Raw genomic sequence first — 18,658 nt, 5'->3', positions numbered from 1 at the left:
TTAAATATAAACATATATACATATACACACATACATACATATATACTCAAAGCACTGAGCCACCTCTCTAGCCCTCAAATTCCTCATGTACTCACAAGGGTGGCCTTGAACTCCTAACCTGTCTCCCAAGTGCTGAAATTACTGGCTTACATTTTTGACTATACATTTCCTGAAATGTAAAGATCAGATCCCTCCTTCAAATCAAAGTACACAGTCCTGTGTTAGGTTACAGATGTGTTTGAAATGTGAAACACATACAGAATCCAGAAAACTTCTCTCAAAGTAAAAGGATACAGATAGATCATTAGTGTTTTTATAATGGTCACGTTTGAAATGATTATTTTTGTTCTATTGAGTTAAGTGTACTATTAAAAATCACTTTCATGGGGTTGGGGATTTAGCTCAGTGGTAGAGCGCTTGCCTAGGAAGCGCAAGGCCCTGGGTTCGGTCCCCAGCTCCAAAAAAAAAAAAAAAAAAAAAAAAAATCACTTTCATTGCTTCTTGGCCGTTTTGCATTGGCCAAGTGTGAAAACTAATTTATTTACTTCCAAACTCACTGTGTAGACCAGGCTGACCCACGAAAGTCTGCCTATCTCTTGAGTCCTGAGATTAATGGCATGCATCTACCTCTTCTTTTTGTTTTTAATCTTTAAAAAATGTGATGGGGGGGCAGCTGGAGAGATGGCTCAGTGGTTAAGAGCACCCGACTGCTCTTCCAGAGGTCATGAGTTCAATTCCCAGCAACCACATGGTGGCTCACAACCATCTGTAAAGAGATCCGATTCCCTCTTCTGGTGTATCTGAAGACAGCTACAGTGTACTCATATATAATAAATGAAAAAGAAAAAGAAAAAAAAAAAAAAAAAAAAAAAGAGCACTGACTGCTCTTCCAGAGGTCCTGAATTCAATTCCCAGCAACCACATGGTGGCTCACAACCATCTGTAAGGGGGATCTGATGCCCTCTTCTGGTGTGTCTGAAGACACCTGCAGTGTACTTATAAAATAACTAGTAAATAAATGTGATTGGAGACAGGGTGTCTCTGTGTAGCCCTGGCTGTCCTAGAAGGGGCCTCAAAGGCCTACCTGCCTCTGCTTTCTGTGTGCTGGGATAAAAGGCCTGTGCCACCAAGCCCAGACACACACACACACACACACACCACCACCACCACCACCATCATCATCATCATCATCATCATCGTCATCGCTGCGCCATTTTGTCTCGGGGTGATCCAAAGGTTCTCAACGGTCTTTTACAAAGGCAGGAACCCCTCAGGGTAGTCCCCGAAAACGCTCACCTGCTGACAGCCGCCTAAAGGCCTAAGTCACTTTTTCCTCCTTAATGCTTTTCACTGTGAGGGCGTGCGATTTCCACAGCGCTCCAGCCCAGCTTTCCTCATGCCCACCACATTAGCCAATCACATCTCAGAAACCCACTATGCCCCGCCCTCTATCGACAGTCAATCACTGGGAGTGCAAGTACCGTCCCCCTCTGCGCGTTTTAGTGAGAGTCGCGCGCCACCGTTCGGCCGTTGGTGGCGCTGCTCTCTGTGAGGTGCGTCTACCGGAAAAGCGGAACGAGGGGAGGGTCATGCTGGTGCGGTAACCCTTGGGATTGGACAAGAGAAGTTCCGCGCTCTAACTCCGCCCACCCGTACAAGCTATTCGAGTCGGAGACTCTAGGGATTGGTTCCCGATAGACCTTTACGAAGCTAAGAGATTATCGTTCCGCCTCCTGTAGACCGTGAAGAGGGAGCGTCTCTGATTGGTCTGTTGGTCCAGGCGCGCGCCGGAAGACGCCCCAGGATTGGCTGACGGCTCGCGCCGTCATAGATCCTTAGCGGCGATTGGCTGGAGGGCGGAGCCGGCTATTTGAAGGGAGCGCGCTTACGGGAGAAGCTCTTCGGAAAGAAGAGTTGGGAATCAGTGCGAGCTTTCTGTCCTGCCGACCCCCTTCTTCTCTGTAGCAAGTCACGGAAGAAGGCTCCACAGTACCTGCGGCTCCCAGGCGAGGTGATGGCCAAGGTGTCGGTGCTGAATGTGGCTGTGCTGGAGAACCCGAGCCCTTTCCACAGCCCCTTCCGGTTTGAGATCAGCTTCGAATGCAGTGAGGCCCTGTCTGACGGTGAGACTGGGCCTGTGCAGGGGACCCCGAACCCTCCTGCCCTCGTTTGTGCCACTCCCAGTCTCCCTGGGAACCTCTCCCCTGGGCCAACTGAATCTCCCATTAGTAATACGCCTCCATGGCCCAACTCGGACCCCTCGGTGGATACGACTCTATACAGTCCGCATTGTCTCGTGGAGGCCTCGTCACCCCTCGTCTTGCACCGCTTGTCCTTGCACGTTTTCCTTGTAGAGGTGTCAGCCTCCATTGGGTTCATGGAGACCCATCAGCCAAGCCTTCCCTATGGCTAGACCCCGGTTTTATGCCTTCCCCATAGGAAACCTATCTATCCTATGGGAACCCAACCTCCAGTACCGTCCCCTCATTTTCCTTGTGCATACCTTTTCCTGCAAACTAACCAGACCCTCCTCTTTTGTTACCCTGTCTGCCCATGACAAGACCTCCTCCATCCCATGACTCCCAGCAACACCCCAGACAACTCCAGATTTGTCCCCAGTAACTCCTGTTTGCCAACTGTAACGGCATGGTGTTGTCTATACCAGGGCTTCTTTCTTTAGGTTAGTCCCAAATCCTATGTATGAGCGTCCCCAGAGGAGAGATAGGGGCTTCTGACTCCAGTCTTTGTAGGTTTGGTCTCCCCAGCTCCTGGTCTGGGTGAATGTACTCAGGTGAGGGTGCCACAGCCAGGCAGCCCTCTTCCAGTTTCTGATATTTCTACTGGCTTCCAGCTAACTCAGTGCAAGGAATCCCTCATCCCTTCTGATGGGCTGATCTCATCTGGGGAGTGGGTGGACTGGCCAAACAGGGATGGGATGGAACTTTCATCAGCTGGGAGGACACTGGCTTTTGTGGATCTTTCACAGAATGACTTAATTCATCTGTGGGACATAAAGGTGGACATGGCTCTCATCTCATAGATAAGAGGACAAGAGCCATCAAGAGCAAAAGACCTTTCAAATAAATCTGTGAACATGTAAAATGTGAGGTCACTTTGAGGTAAGTCCAGCTTTCAGGTAAGCCAGTAGAAATCTCAGAAACTGGAAGAGGGCTGCCTGGCTGTGGCACCCTCACCTGAGTACATTCACCCAGACCAGGAGCTGGGGAGACCAAACCTACAAAGACTGGAGTCAGAAGCCCCTATCTCTCCTCTGGGGACGCTCATACATAGGACAACAGGAGACCATTTTGAGTGCTGAAAAGGATGTAGCAGCTGAGGAGGTAGAGCTCTGAGAGGCTAGGTTGTGGCAACCAGTGCCCCTTGGTGGCTGTTGAGTGGTATTCAGGCAGGGCCAGCCACTCCTGTTCACTTGGATGTGTGTGCTTGGAGTGGGCCAGCGGCTTGGCCTCTCCCTAGTTTCTTACCCTTTTTTAAGTTTAAACGAATCTACTTATGACTCACTATAGAATAAGCTGGGTTAAACCCTTGCTGGAACAAGGCAGGGTGTAAATAAATAAATAAAAGGTAGAGTAACGATGTGGAATAAGAGTTATTTGGAAGCCAAGAGGAGATATAAGGAGCTGATAGATTAAAGGATTCACAGTTCCCAGATGCTGAGAGATCAGGTTTCAATCAGCCTGTCTGTGCTCCTTGCATTTAAAAATGGTTGCATGGTCATTGCCTAGTGATACTTTTATTCTTTATTTATAGAATCAGAACAAGGCTAGAGTTAGCCTGCTGGTCATGTTTTAATGGGAGCAGGGTGATTTTTTCCAAGTCAGCCAGATAGTAGAAGCATTATCATTGAAGTTTGTCTCAGAGTTCTGAGTCCAGATTGTTTTTAAATTTTATCTTTTAGTTTTAATTTGTCTGTGGGTGTGGGCCAGAGAAACTTCAAGTGGTCTTTCTCAATTGCTTTCCACCTTATTTTATTTATTTTTGTGTGTGTATGTTTTGCCTACATGTATTTATGCCACCACTTGAGTGCCTGATACCCACATAGTTCAAAAGAAGGAGTTGGGTGTCCTAGAACTGGAGTTACAGGCTTGTGAGTTTCCATGTAGGTGTTAGGAATCTTACCTGGCCTCTAGGAGAGCAGCCAATGCTCTTAACCCATGGGCTGTCTCTATCTTGTCCTGCCTATTTTAGAAAGTGTCTCTATAAAATCTGGAGCTCCAATATTGCTAGTTGACCTGTCTAGTAAGCCAGGGATCCACCATTTTATCCTCCTAAGTAATGATGTTTTCTCCTTTTGTTTTTTGAAACAAGGTTTCTATATAGTTCTGCTGGCCTAGAGCTTACTCTGTAGACAAGGCTGGCCTTGAAGTCAAAGATCTGTTTGTCTCTGCCTTCCCAGTGCTGGGATTAAAAAGGTGTGCACCACCACATGTGCGTTCCTTCTCTTTTAATTTTTGTGTCTATGTTGGAGGTGGCATATGCATGGGAGCCTCTGGAAGGCAGAGACATCTGATCCTCTTTAGCTGGTTTGAGACTCCTGACATGGGTGTTGGGAATCAAACCTGGGTCTTTAAGATCAATACTAGATTCTAACCCTGAACTTCTCTCCAGCACCCTGAATTTAGGTTTTCATGGGAAACACTATCTGCCCAGACCTCTAGCCAGCTCCCAGATTCCTTTGCTTTCCTTCAGTCCTAAAAAAGGAAGAAAACATTTACTTGTATATCTTTTTTGTTTGCTCATGTGTATTTTGTCAGCATGCATGTACATGTACCACATGTGCACCCAGTGCCTGCAGAAGAAGGCGTCAGATGACCTGAACTGGAATTAGAGACCATTGTGAACCACTATGTGGGTGCCGGGGATCAAAGCTGGGTCCTCTGTAAGATTAGCAAGTGTTCTTAAATGCTGAGCCATCTCCCCAGCCCCTACTTGCAAGTTTTAATTTTAATATCTTTATTTTTTTGTGGGGGCAATAGGGGTCATGTGTGTGGTGTCTCTTGTTTTTGTTTTAGAAATCAAATCCAGGACTACACATGTGCTGAACAGTTGCCCTGCCTGCCATTGAGCTGTATCACCAGCTCAACAGTCTATTTTAGGAGAACATATTAGGAATGACCATAGCATTTGTCACATCAGGACCCTTTGAAAAGATAAAAGAGGGTGTTTTCCTCTAAGTAATGATGATTAGTTCTATTCCTTACACTCTGACTGGCCTTGAGATGGCCTTCATCTTCCTTGCTTCCTTTCCATGAACAGTAGAGAAGTTGTTTTCTTGCATTTGGGCACTATCTGCTGAAACCTGACAAGCCTCCTCAGCCCTGGTCATCTGACCCGGTTTTCTGAAAAGCTCTGAAACCCTTTGGTCACCTCTCTTCAACATCTGGAAGTAGACAGTTCCAAGGTACAGGTCTACATTTAGTGGATTTGGCCCAGCTTCCCTTCTCTTAAGTAAAGAATTTCAAGAAGTACCAGTTGAAGAAATCAAAGAAGCCAGATATTGTGCATCAGTGTTAATCTGTGTGATGAACAAAAGACCAGGCAATAATATACAGAATTTTTTTAAGAGTTAAAGACAGGTCTTTATTTTAAACTCTGATCTACCAAATTAGTGTTTCCCACCACCTCTGGGAGCAGGGACCTTCATAGGCTTTACAATCTTTTGTTTAGGGGCTGCCTTTGTGGGGGCCTTGGCAGCCGCCATTGCAGTCTTTGACGCTTGCTTAGCCTTTTTTGCTTCCTTGGCAGCCCTTATAGCCTGCTCTGTGAGCTTTTCTGACTCCTGGTTTCTGAGTCCTCACCTCTTGGCCATTATATCAGCCAGAGATGCACCAGTGATGGCTCACTGAGGTCTGACTGCACAGTGGGCTCTTTTCTTTTGAATGTCTTCCAACTGTCCTTTGCTGTGTTTTCTTCTGTAGAGGACAGTCCAGGTTATCTGCCGAGGATTCCTTTTGGAAAGCAAAGCAGACTCACATTTGGCATTAAGAAACTGGAAAACTGGGGTTGGGGATTTAGCTCAGTGGTAGAGCACTTGCCTAGCAAGCGCAAGGCCCTGGGTTCGGTCCCCAGCTCCGAAAAAAAAGAAAAGAAAAAAAAAAAAGATTATGCAAAGAAACTGGAAAACTTTCCTGTTGGTCCTGGCATAGTGCCGCTGGTGTCCCGGGTAGATCTTGTACCTGCTAAAACTGCACGGCTCAATCTTTGTGGTGATAGAGACCCACAGAAGTTTTAAAAATGAAAACAGTGCTCAGCTACACGCTAGCCGTGTAAGCAGTTACAGGAGCTACATAGGGAAACCTGGTCTCAAAGAAGCAGGAAGTATGTCATATACCTGTGACCCCAGCACTCAAGGGGTTGGGGAGAGTGATGATAGGATTAGAAGGTCAAGGCCAGCCTTAGCTTCACAGCAAGTTCCAAGTCAGCCTGGGCTACCTGACACTGCCCCAGAAAAGAAAGAAAGAAAGAAAAAGAAGCAATGACGGGAAAAGAAAGTGGGCTGGAGAGATGGCTCAATGGTTAAGAGTGCTGACTGCTCTTCTAGAGGTCCTGAGTTCAATTCCTAGCAACCACATGGTGACTCACAACCATCTGTAATGGGATCCGATGCCCTCTTCTGGTGTGTCTGAGGACAGCTACAGTGTAGTTATATGAATAAAATAAATCTTAAAAAAAAAAAAAAAAAAGAAGAAGGAAAAAGAAAGCAAACAAAGAAGGCCAGAGCATGGTGTACACAACTTTAATCCCAGCACTCAGAATGCAGAGGCAGGTGGATTGTCAAGACTATACAGACCTGTCTCAAGAAATAAAGGAGGGGAAAAGGACAGGAATGGGCTGAGATGTGGATCATTAAGCATTTGTCTAGCATGTGTCGAGTTCTGGATTTTTTCCCGATGCTGTCTAAAACAAGCTCAACAATTTTTCATCTACAACAATTTTTATATATCTTTAGTAATATTTTTCAGCTTTGGTTTTATTTTCCCAAATCGAAAAAGGTGTGTCCTAACAGGGACCAGTGTGAACTTAGAGCATGAAAACAAAACAGAATTGGGCTATGGAGATAACTCAGTGGATAAATGTCATAGAGAACAAGAATCCCCAAAAGCTCTTATGTGCTGACAATGTACTGTACTTAGGTTGTCCTCTTCATACACTCCATGGCTTAGGCACACCACATTACATAGGTGTACACACATCATACATATATTAAGAAAACAAAAATCCCAATGGTTGAGAGGGAGAGGCAAGAGGATATTTGTGAGTTCAAGGTCAGCCTGTTTATACAGTGGGATCCTGTCTTTAAAAAAAAAATGAAATGTAATCCTATGTTTGGTCATTATGACTTTATACTGTATGAATGTTCTGATGGTCCATACCTCCTTTTGAAGAAATAGTTGCCACCATTGATCTCAGAGCTCTAAGTCCCTCAGGCACCAGTATCTACAGGTGTTCAAGGTCCTTATACAAACTGGTATAGTGTTTGCATAGAACCTGTGCATAGTCTTTCCTAGACTTTTATTAGTCTGACTTTTTCTTTTTTGGACAGGGTCTATGAACCCTATGTTGGTCTTGAACTTAATTTGTTACAAGAGTCTAGTCTTGAATTCAGGATTCTACATCTCCAGAGTGTTATGGTACAGGTGTGTACCATAACAACCAGCCCCTTCCTGTAGACTAATCATCTACAAATGACTCTTTTCCATTTTTGGAGGAGGAGATGGGACAGACAGGTTGTGTATGAGGGAGTTCTTGGACTGATGTCAGGAATCGTCTTCAGAATGCTCTTTGTGCTTTATCCATTGAGACAGGGTCTCCTAAACCCAAGGCTTGGTGGTCTGGCTAGGCTTACTAGCCAGTTCATTATAGCGGTCTCCTATGGCCACCTTCCAAGGCTAGGGTTCTAGGTGAGCACTGTGCTCCTTTTACATGCTTATATAGAAAGCACTGTGATTACTGAGCCATCTTCCCAGCCCTCATGACTTATTCTACCTTAGTGTCAGTACTGTGAACATAGATGTTATACTATGCTGTTTAGAGAATACGTGACAAGTCTTTAATTCTAGCACTCAAGAGGCACAGCAGGTGGATTTCTGAAGTCTAGGCTAGCCAGGGCTACATGATGTAAGAATAAACAAAAACAGTTGTGCATATTCATGTTCAGTACAGACTTGGTTTTGTGTGTGGTGCTGGGATGGAACCCAGGAATCATGAATGCTAGATTGGTATTCTACCTCTGGGCTATGCCTCCAGCCCCGGGTTGTTTTTCTAATATTTTCTATCTAGTTGGTTGAGTTTATGGTTATATAACCTACAGGTGCTAAAAGCTGAGTATATTCTGAAGTGAAATCTTTAGTTTCTCTCTGTTCAAAATACTGCATTCCAGTGTGAGGAAATGGCTCAGGAAGGACCTGAGTTTGAATGTTCAACACTCAGGTACAAGCAGGGGATTGCAAAAGGTATAGATGAATGGATCCCAAGGGTGCACTGGCTACCAATCTCACCAACCAAATAAGCTCCGGATTCAGTGAGAGACACACATGGGTGCACTCTTGTAATTCCAATACTTGGAAGGCTTGCAGGTATGTTAAAGTCCTGGACTAGCCTACATTACAAAGGAAGACTGTATTAGTTGTTCCTGTGTTTTTACATATGTGTATGTATGTGCTAGTGCTTGCAGAGGTCAGAGAACAGCCTGCTGGAATTGGCTCTCCTTCCACCATATGTATTTTGGAGATTGAGCTAGGTCTTTATATTTTGTGCCTTAACCCTCAGAGCCATTTCTCAAACCCAACTCTGTCATTTTTTTTAAAGTTATGTCTCACAAGCTGAGATTAAAGATATATCCAGTGCAATTCTGTCTTTTAAAGGAAGAAACTATGAGAAAAACTTAAAATTTAAAATTATTGCACCTTATTTCACCATCTATTTCTATAGATTTGATCAGCTCTGACTGTAGCCAGTCCGTATTTTATGTGGTCTTTTGTGAATTCTCTGGTCTGTTTCAGGCCCATGTCAAGACGGGGCTCACCATCTGCTGGCTTCTAGTGTACACTACAGTGTTTTAAAAGGTTTTGCCAAAGGTATTGACCTAGACTAAGCAATGTTGGGTGCCTTGGGGACACAGGGAATATTCTGTGTCAAACTCTTTTTTGCCTGGCATTCCCTCCAACACATTGATTAAGTGTACAAATATGTGACACCATGGGGCTTGGGGGAAGGGCCCTGAGGAAAGTAAAGCTTGACAGAGTCATCTCAGCAAGTGAGATCAAGCAAGAGTCACATACTTCTCTGTCCTTCCAGAATCACTGATTCTAGAGTGTCAGTTTTTATACAACTAGATCCATGGGTCTGGGAGCACGGCTCAGATGTACAGCACTTTTTTGGCATGCGCCCTAAGTTCCATCACCAGCACTCCTCAGAAATAAACAGCTGGGGACAGCTAGAAAGAGTGCTCTACAGTTAGACCACTGATTACTCTCCCAAAGAACCCAGGTTTAGTTCCCAGCACCCACATAGTTGTTAACTACTTCTATCTTAATGGGGCAACGCATCTTTTTTTTTTTTTTTTTTTGTAAGATTTATTTATTTCATGTATGTGAATACACTGTAGCTGTCCTCAGACACACCAGAAGAGGGCATCGGATCCCATTACAGATGGTTGTGAGCCACCATGTGGATGCTGGGAATTGAACTCAGGACCTCTGGAAAAGCAGTCAGTGCTCTTAACCACTGAGCCGTCTCCAATGCACTTTTCATCCAGGGAATTTGAAATTTCAATTTGGGTTATAAGTAAGTTCTTACCCCTCGTTGGTTTGCCAAATGTTGTGGTAAATATTATTTTGGGGATTTCTATCTGACTTAGATCATAGTTTTCAAATAAAAGACAAAATCCTTTACATTTATAATAAGCTTTAAGGGCTGGAGAGATGGCTTAGTGGTTAAGGGCACCGACTGCTCTTCCCGAGGTCCTGAGTTCAAATCCCAGCGACCACATGGTGGCTCACAACCATCTGTAATGAGATCTGATGCCCTCTTCTGGTGTGTCTGAAGACAGCTACAGTGTACTCATATATATAATAAATAAATAAAATATTATAATAAGCTTTAAACTGTTAGAGCTAGGCAGATATCAACCTTTTATGTTTTGTCTACTTCGCTGTTAATAACTGAGAACTTGCCATGTTCTGCCTGGGTCACTCCTACTCCAATAGGCAGGCAGCCCTCATGGTCATGCACTCGTGATCCACCTACCTCATGATAACTTATTTCTTCTCTCACTGTGGTGCCTGCCTGATACCCCAGTCCCAGGACCTGAAGCCCCGCCTACTTCTCTTCTGCTCTACATACTCTAGGCATCTTTACTAACCAATCAGGGATATCTTGGGGAACAAGGTTTACACAACAAAGGCTGGTTGGTATAAGTGAAGGCTTGTCGTGGAGCAGCCAGATCTTGGATACAGGAGTTAGCATTTGAATACAATTAGCACTAGACCAACCCACTACAGTACCTCTAGTTCCAGAGACCCAACACCATCTTCTGGCCGCTGAGCCCAGGCACCAAAGGGTGCAAAGACAGACATGCAGGCAAACACCCCATGCACATAAAATAAAAGGGGATGCACATAAGAAAATAAAGCTTAAAAAATGAAATACCTAATAATTTCCCCAAAATGCTGAGGCTGGAGTTTGAACCTGGTGAACCGTGGGCATGGGGTCACCAGAAAGATCTGGGTGAACGTGTGAAGGAACAAGGGAATAGATGTATAAAGGAGAGCTTTATGATCCAGGTGACAAACTCCACATATGATCTGTGTGCTTCCAGTGTGTTGGATGCCTGCACCACACTGGACCAAGAGCAGGCAGCTTCCAAGAGTTCTCTGAAAATCTCAGCTTGTGCAACTTTTCCCAGCTGCTGGAGCTAGGGGTTGTGTAATTTCAAAGAGCCTAAAATAAGTTCTGGGTCTGATGCCAAGCTTCTCTGTACTAGCATGACCTTGCTCCTGGTAATACTTGGCCCCCCTACAAGAGGCTATGAGTACCAGGGCTCTCCTAAGATCAGTGGGAAGGGTCTCCAGGTACTTTTTCTTTCATCTCTTGTGGGTATACTCCAGGACCAAGCCCCCTTAGTGATGGAGTACAGAGTCAGGTTTGGAGGGATGCCTTATCACACACCATTTGCTGGCAGAGCCTCTGTCCCACAATGTGCACAAGTAGGCATGAGTCGGTGCCAGATGTGGACAAGTTTGGGACAAGTTGGTTCCCCCCGCAGCTTTGCCTTTCTCCTCCTGCCACCTGGCTGTCCTGCTGGATTGGAATCTGCCACCCTGCCCCAGTTATCGAGGGATCTGCTCTACTAGGGTGGCACCAACCCTTCTGTGAAAGAGGATGGCACTTCCTACCCAGAGACCAGGGCAGCCTAACTCCCTGCTGTTCCCTCACAAGCCTTGTCACAGGACTCTTGGATCAGTCTCTGCTCTATGCTTCCTCTCAGCTACTGAGAGGCCTAAGTTTCCCTGGAGGGCCAGAGTCAAGGTCACTTGGCAGAATTAGGAAAAAAATGTCTCCATTAAAGTGGATCTTCATTTTGCTCTAATTCAGGACTGTGGTGCCAGGGCCTATTGCCCAGCAGTTATAGGACCTTCTAGTATATTCAGATTCACCTGATGCTGACAAAAAGACCTTGCTCTCAGCAGTGTCAGTCCTCAACTCCCTTATCCCCCATGTTCTTGCAGACCTTGAGTGGAAGATCATTTATGTGGGCTCAGCTGAGAGCGAGGAGTTTGATCAGATCCTAGACTCAGTGCTGGTGGGCCCTGTTCCTGCAGGAAGGCATATGTTCGTCTTTCAGGTAAGTAGGCTTTGCCTGAGCCCTTGATTTCCAGAAATGTTTCAGGCTGGAGACGGAGCCAGGGCCTGACATACTAGACGTGTACTCCACTATTGAGCCACACCCAAGCCTAGAGCCTTCCTTTTACCTGAAAGCACACTGATTTTGGTAGTCAGGTTTAAGTTCAAATCCTTAAACTGAGGCTGGTGACACAACTACTATAATCCCAGCTACTCAGGATGGTGAGGCAGGAGGACCACAAGTTCAAGACCTGCCTGAGCCACATGTCTTTGTTGACTGCCAGGAGCCGTCTGACTGAAGCTGTCCTTCAAAGGACTACCACCCTGAACTCATGCAATCTTATCAGATGTCCTACCCCCCTCCCCAGAGGTAGGGACCTCTGGGTCACAAATCTTAGTGACCACTGGACCACTAATTTGTGATGTTCACAGGAGTTGTACAAAACCCATTAACATAGTTCATGAATGTTGAAGTATTCCCCTCAAGGAAGAATAAGGACTAAGGACTAAGAGTTTTGACAACTTATTCATCAGCCAGAGCTGGGCACAGCAGTAACCCAGCACATACAGTTTGGATCCATCCTGGGCTATGTAGTAAGACCCTGTGTCTCAAATACCTTACCAGTGTTGACTCAGGAACTCAGCCAGAAGCACTGACCCATATCTGAACAGAGCTTACCCAGCACAGATTCTCCCCATAAGTTGCTTTTACCCAGACAGCACTTTAGTCCTGCATTTGGGGATCTTACTTCTTTATTTTGTTATTTGCTGTATGATATAAATCTTTACTCATTGATTTTTTAAGACATCTCAATAAATCATTTGGCATCAGTGAGTTGAACATTTGTGTGCATAATGAAGAATCGAGTACTCAGTTTCTACTCAAGGTCGTAGCTGAGTGTAGTGGTTCTTGTTTGTAATCTCAGTACATGGAAGGCCGTGGAAGAAAGATTGCTTCATGTTCAAGGCTAGCCTAGAGTACACAGCCAGATGCTGTAAAAAAACAATTAGGTAGGTTGTGGAATACTTTTAATCTGAGCATTCAGGAGGCAGAAGCAGGCAGATCTCTGTGAGTTTGAGGCTAGCCATGGCTACATAGTGAGAGCCTGTCTTTTTTTTTTTTTTTTTTTTTTTGTTCTTTTTTTTCAGAGCTGGGGATTGAACCCAGGGCCTTGCGCTTCCTAGGCAAGCGCTCTACCACTGAGCTAAATCCCCAACCCCGTGAGAGCCTGTCTTAATGAACAAATATAAGGATGTGTAATAAAGGCGGGCATGAATATAAAACTTAAATGTTTATATTCTTCCCTGGGATTGTTGGCAGTGTAGCAAAAAAAGGTTCCAGGGGGTTTCATGGTTGCTTAGCCAGGAGAGAGACAAATATTATAGTGACTGGAAATGTATAGCAAAACTGTTCACATCCTGACAAACAGGAACCCAAGCGCACCATAAGAAACCAAAAGGGGGGGTTGGGGATTTAGCTCAGCGGTAGAGCGCTTGCCTAGCAAGCGCAAGGCCCTGGGTTTGGTCCCCAGCTCCAAAAAAAAAAAAAAACCCAAAAGGGTCCTTGTGCTCTGTGTTGAAAGCTGAAGCAAGGAGGTCAAGTAGCCCCTAGTTTGGTCTATGTTGGAACCCAAGCAAAGGGATTTTCCTTGCTCTGTACATGTCTGTAAGCAACTATGAAAGTATTACACTTGTCGATTTTGAAGTTCCTAGATGTATTAAGTTGCCAGATTTGTAAACTCAGAACCAGTGAATACAAAGCTGGGCTGTGACTTCCGAGTAGTGCTTTGTCCAGGGCCACCATTCATCATCTCCTCCCATTGCCTTCCCTATTCTAAGCTACCCACCCGCACACACTCCTACCTATCCAGCCCACTGAGCCCATGTTCACAGCCAAGGCCTACTTCCAGAGCATGTAGCTTGGCCATTGAACAGGGCCCCACTGGTGATGCTCAGCTGTGGTTTTGGTTAAGGATCTGTGTTTTCATATGTATTGGTTTCTTATTCCACCAACGTAGCTTTTCCATCCAAAACCAAACACCTGTATCTGTCTGTGACTCTTTTCTGCTTCTGGGTTTAGGCTACTGTCCCCCTCCAGGCTGACTCCTGCCTGACCTCTCTTCTTTTGCAGCCAAACCTCCATATGCCACCAGTCTTTTTAGGCCTTACCTCTTGCTAAGCACTGCTCTTTCCCAAGCCCTTAATTGACCCAGCAGGCCACCTGACCAGCTTCATCTCATTGTCAGTCCCTTATACACCATATTCCACCCAAACACCTGTGTCTCCTAATCAAATTCCATGGTTTTGGATTTCTTGTTGTTATTACTAGAGACTAAGGATTGAAGACAGGACTCTGCATGCTGGGAAAAACGTGCTGCTAAGTCAAATTCATGATCTCTTCTTTATAGTCATCTGTATAATCAGTTTGTCTAGTCCCCCTTTCTTGGTGTCTTTGTGTTAATGACATTTGGGCATGATTGGCAGTGCTAAAGCACAGGATATGTCTCCCTAGGCTGATGCCCCAAACCCATCCCTTATTCCTGAGACGGACGCCGTGGGTGTGACTGTGGTTCTCATCACCTGCACCTACCATGGACAAGAGTTCATCCGTGTAGGCTATTATGTCAACAATGAGTACCCAGACCCGGAGCTTCGGGAGAACCCACCCCCAAAGCCAGACTTCTCTCAGGTGAGGCCTGTCTCTGCACTAGACAGGCCAGTTCCCTTAAAGGTGAACGGGTATGGGAGCCAAGGTCAGTCAAGGTTAACAGGTCATGCGGTCTCTGCAGTGCTAAACTAGAGCTAGGTACAGTAAGTCATTTCTTCTGAGGCATGACTAACAGTGCAGACTAGAGCTTGGTGCAGAGGAGCACACTGATCTCAGCACCCCAGCCCTAAGAAAGTTGAGCCAGGAGTATCATAAGTTAGAAGCCAGCCTCATCTACATAATGAGTTCCAGACCAACCTAGGCTACATAACAAGACCCTGTTTCTAGGTATGTGGGGGTTGGGGATCACCAGAGAGATGGCTTCAATTCCCAGCACCCATATGGTGGTACAAAACCAATTTTTACTTCAGTTTTAGGGAATCCATGCCCTCTTCTGGCTTCCAAAGGCACCAGGCACACATATGGGACGTCGACATATGCTAAGCCAAACACAAAGTTTTTTAAAAAAAAAGCAAATAAGCCAGGCCTAGTAACCTCTAACCCCCCCCCCCCCCAGTACTTGGGAATTAAAGCACTTGTCGGGGATACAGGCAGATCTCATGCGTTCAAGACCACCTTTATCCAGGCCAGCCAGGGCTACATAGTTGAGGACCTCTCTCAAAACAAAACAACTTAAAACCAAATGAACAAAGATAAGCAAAACCAGAATAAGAAGGCCCTATTCCTACCCAGAGTGTACAAACATCTCTAGGTTCTACATCTGAGCAGCAGGGGCACTTGAGTCTACTCTCAGGCTCAAAGTAGAGGTCTGAGGAAATGATGTACACTTAGGTGATAGGGGCTGACATTCTTCTTCTTACAGTTACAGCGGAACATCTTGGCCTCTAACCCCCGGGTGACCCGATTCCATATCAACTGGGACAACAATCCTGACAGGCTGGAAACCATAGAAAACCAGGACCCCAATGTGGACTTTGGCCTTCCCCTCAGTTGCACTCCCGTCAAAAACCTGGGCCTCCCTAACTGCATCCCAGGCCTCCTCCCTGAGAACTCCATGGATTGCATCTGACAGGGGGCAGATAGGGCTCAGTAGGACCATGGCAGTCTCCTTGCACACCTGGAGGAGACCTACAAGCCCAGACAGTCATGCTTGGTCATTCTCAAGGACTTGGGGACCACCAGCTGTCTCCAGACCTGTCAGCCCCAATCTCTTCCATCCAGGTCCAGAAGAGTCATGTCACTTCTGACCCACTGGCCCCTAAAAGCAGGTACTTATGTTGCTCATTCTTGGTGTCATCTTTCCTTCTATTCTGTGGGACGCTCTCAACACCACCTGCCTTGAGGCTTGCTTGGGTAGTGCCTGGCTAGCATTGGCCAGAGGCTACTGCTCCTTCCAATTCTAGTTCTTGGGGGCTCAGGCAAAGGAGGAGTTCTGGTTAGAAGGCCAACTCAATACAAAGGCTGTCCTTTCAGAGTGTCTAGGACATTCGGTCTAACTAGTACTAGAAAGCTCCCCAAAGGTGAGCTCCCAAGGCCAATGAGGGGATGGCAGGTACTTTTGGTCATAGCCATCTTCTCATCTCCTGAGCCTGGCTTTCTGAGAGGACTGCACTGGGTAGGAGGTATATTAGAGGTCCTGCTTGGAGTCCATGGGGTGGTCAGGGTTTGCTTTGACCACATGTGCATTCTCATGAGATACCCAAATGCTTTAGGATAAAGGAGGTATTTGGCAGGCTGACCTGAAAAACTCCCATTCCATCCACCCCTACCCTAAGCCCTTCATCCCCTTGCTGCTACATGTATGCTATTGTGATTGCAGTGTGTATATTACAAAGTTTTATATTAAAAGTTTTGGTTGGCTTAAGAATAAAAGCACTTCATCTAGATTGTGCTGCCTTTTTTCTCTCCCCGTCTCCTGCCCATCCACCCACACACAGCAGGCCTGGGATTCACTATGTAGACCAGAGATCCACCTGCCTCTGCCTCTGCAGTGCTAGGATTAAAAGTATACACCATACCTGGAAAAGGGTTGTTTTAATGATGGTGGGTTTTTGGTTTTGGTTTGTTTTTCTTTAACAAAAGAAGTTTGTCGTGATGGTGGTGGGTTTGTTTTTGTTTTGTTTTTAGGGTTTTGTTTTTTGTTTTGTTTTGTTTTTGAGACAGGGTTTCTCCAGCTATCCTGGAACTTGATCTGAGACCAGGCTGGCCTCAAACTCAGAAATCTACCTGCCTCTGCCTCCCATGTGCTGAGATTAAGTGTGTGCCCTGCCTTGCCTGGATTAAAACTTTTTTAAAAATCTTATATGTTTGGGTATTTTGCCTGGCTGGCTGGCTGTGTACCACTTGAGTGCCTAGTATCTGCAGAGACCAGAAGGCTTTGGAGCTCCTAGAACTGGCTGTGACTCTCCATGTGGGTGCTGGGAATTGAACCTATCCTCCAGAAAGCAGCCAGTGCTGTCATCTACTGCATGTAAATGTTTTTAAACTGTGCTGTTTCTTTTTTGTCCTCCTGTGTATTAACAGCTTTGTCATTTCTGTGTCATGAGTAACTTCTTGTCCTTACAGTGCCTGGACCTTCTCTCCCTTTGCTTGCTCCCCTAATTTCAGTCTCAGCTGATTGTACAGTTTGCATACACAACCTGAGGGTCAAAGCCTATTTTTCTTTGCTCAATTTTTTTTTTTTTTTGGTTTTGTTTTGTCCAAGCTTAAGTATGCCAGCTGTTCAATAGATGACCGCCAGTGATTTTTCTCACTCTGACCTTGACCCACAGGCATAGAGCAACATTGTGACCCAAGGACACTCAGCCACAATTTAGATAATTCCACTTAGCTTTGGCAAAACTCCCCAAATCAGAGATGGAGCATTTGTCTGTTCAGCCATCTCTCATAATCCAGAGGAACTGTACCCTCTGGCAGGGTACTTTCCCCCTAGGGGACTGCAGCTGACCTAGTAGCAGGAGTACATACAGTTGCTAGCTTAGAAGCTGGGTGTGCACTGTTGAGCAGTGTCTATGGGTATATTACCTCAGAGTCAACTCCCCTTTGGAGTCTGGGAGATATAGCTCATTGTCCCCACAGCACCTTCCACCCTGGCTACCCTCTATTACAGTGCTCTTCTGGTGAGGGGTGAGGGTGGGGATAATTTTGTTTCAGAGAGTACATTTAGCAGTGTCTGGAGGTGGTTTGTGTTGTCCCGGGCAGCAGAAAGGTGGAAGAGTGCCAGCATCCAGTGTGTGAGGATGGGGGTTCTAACATCAACCTAGTAGTGTGTGTGCAGGAGACCCCTCCAGCAGAGTGTCAGGCCTCTAGTGTTGGTGGCACAGTGGGAAACTGACCACGTTCTGACAGTGCAGCTAGAACCAACTGAGTGAGGTTCAAGCTCAGTGGTACAGTGGTTACTTAGCAGGGAGTAGGCAACCTGTTCAATCCCCAGCACTGCATAAAAATAAAATTTAAAGATGAGCATCCAGAAGGAAGCAGAATGGCTCTCCGCCTGCCCGCGGAGGGCAGGTTATTGCTGGCAATGTCTAGGCAATGAAGATTAGTTAAGAGCAAGGAACTAGTCTGACTGTGCCTCCACAAAATGGGAATATGACAGTCCCAACATGCTAGGTACAAGAAGTAATGTAGTTGGCCTGCGTCCGTTGTTACTACTTTTCAGAGGCCTCGGTTGAGCCTCAGCAAAGAGTGGACACTGAGAGTCTCCTCCCAGCCCGCCCTAAGTTCTGGGTCCAGCATCTCCTTGCAACTCCGGTTGTGTCGCGAGCAAACCAAAGCGGACCCGGAGCTGCTTGGGTCACGGCTGCCCAGTGTCAGGCCTTATGAATGACGCCGAACGGCGCCCGGCGACCTTTGACCCTCAGCTCCAGCCCGCCCCTACCCCCCCCCCCCCCCGGCAGGTGGACAGCCGCTGCGCCGGCTCGCTGTGGCGTCAACCTCTGGCCCGTAGCCGCTGCCGCACTGGGCAGGGGCGGGAGACTGCAGCGCGCACAGTGCCGCACGGACGTCCGCCGGGCCGCCTCCCGCACTTTGCAGCGCCTGCCACCCGGCCACCCTCCAGCCACCGCCGCCGCAGCCTCCGCCCCGCCCGCCGCCCGGGCCGCAGCTTGCGCCGCTGCCCCGCCC

General features: G+C 46.4%; 1 protein-coding gene across 2 annotated transcripts; it reads left to right on the top strand.

Annotated features, from left to right (window-relative positions):
- The first annotated feature begins 1,850 nt into the window (after positions 1-1,850).
- Asf1b (anti-silencing function 1B histone chaperone) lies at positions 1,851-16,417 on the top strand. 2 transcript variants are annotated; one of them, XM_039097681.2, is made up of 5 exons: positions 2,001-2,123; positions 2,987-3,119; positions 11,751-11,866; positions 14,378-14,554; positions 15,396-16,417. In XM_039097681.2, the coding sequence occupies exons 3-5, from the start codon at positions 11,852-11,854 to the stop codon at positions 15,600-15,602; spliced, it is 399 nt and encodes a 132-aa protein (XP_038953609.1). In that variant the 5' UTR covers positions 2,001-2,123; positions 2,987-3,119; positions 11,751-11,851; the 3' UTR covers positions 15,603-16,417. The 2 variants fall into 2 exon arrangements, with proteins under 2 accessions (NP_001100630.1, XP_038953609.1); NM_001107160.1 differs by lacking the exon at positions 2,987-3,119 and having other exon boundaries at positions 1,851-2,123; positions 15,396-16,415.
- The last annotated feature ends 2,241 nt before the right edge of the window (positions 16,418-18,658 follow it).

This window comes from Rattus norvegicus, chromosome 19, assembly GCF_036323735.1.
Source record: "Rattus norvegicus strain BN/NHsdMcwi chromosome 19, GRCr8, whole genome shotgun sequence".
NCBI classification, from domain to species: Eukaryota; Metazoa; Chordata; class Mammalia; order Rodentia; family Muridae; genus Rattus; species Rattus norvegicus.
Note: the sequence above shows the minus strand (reverse complement) of the source record. Positions and strands in the feature narration are given on the sequence as shown.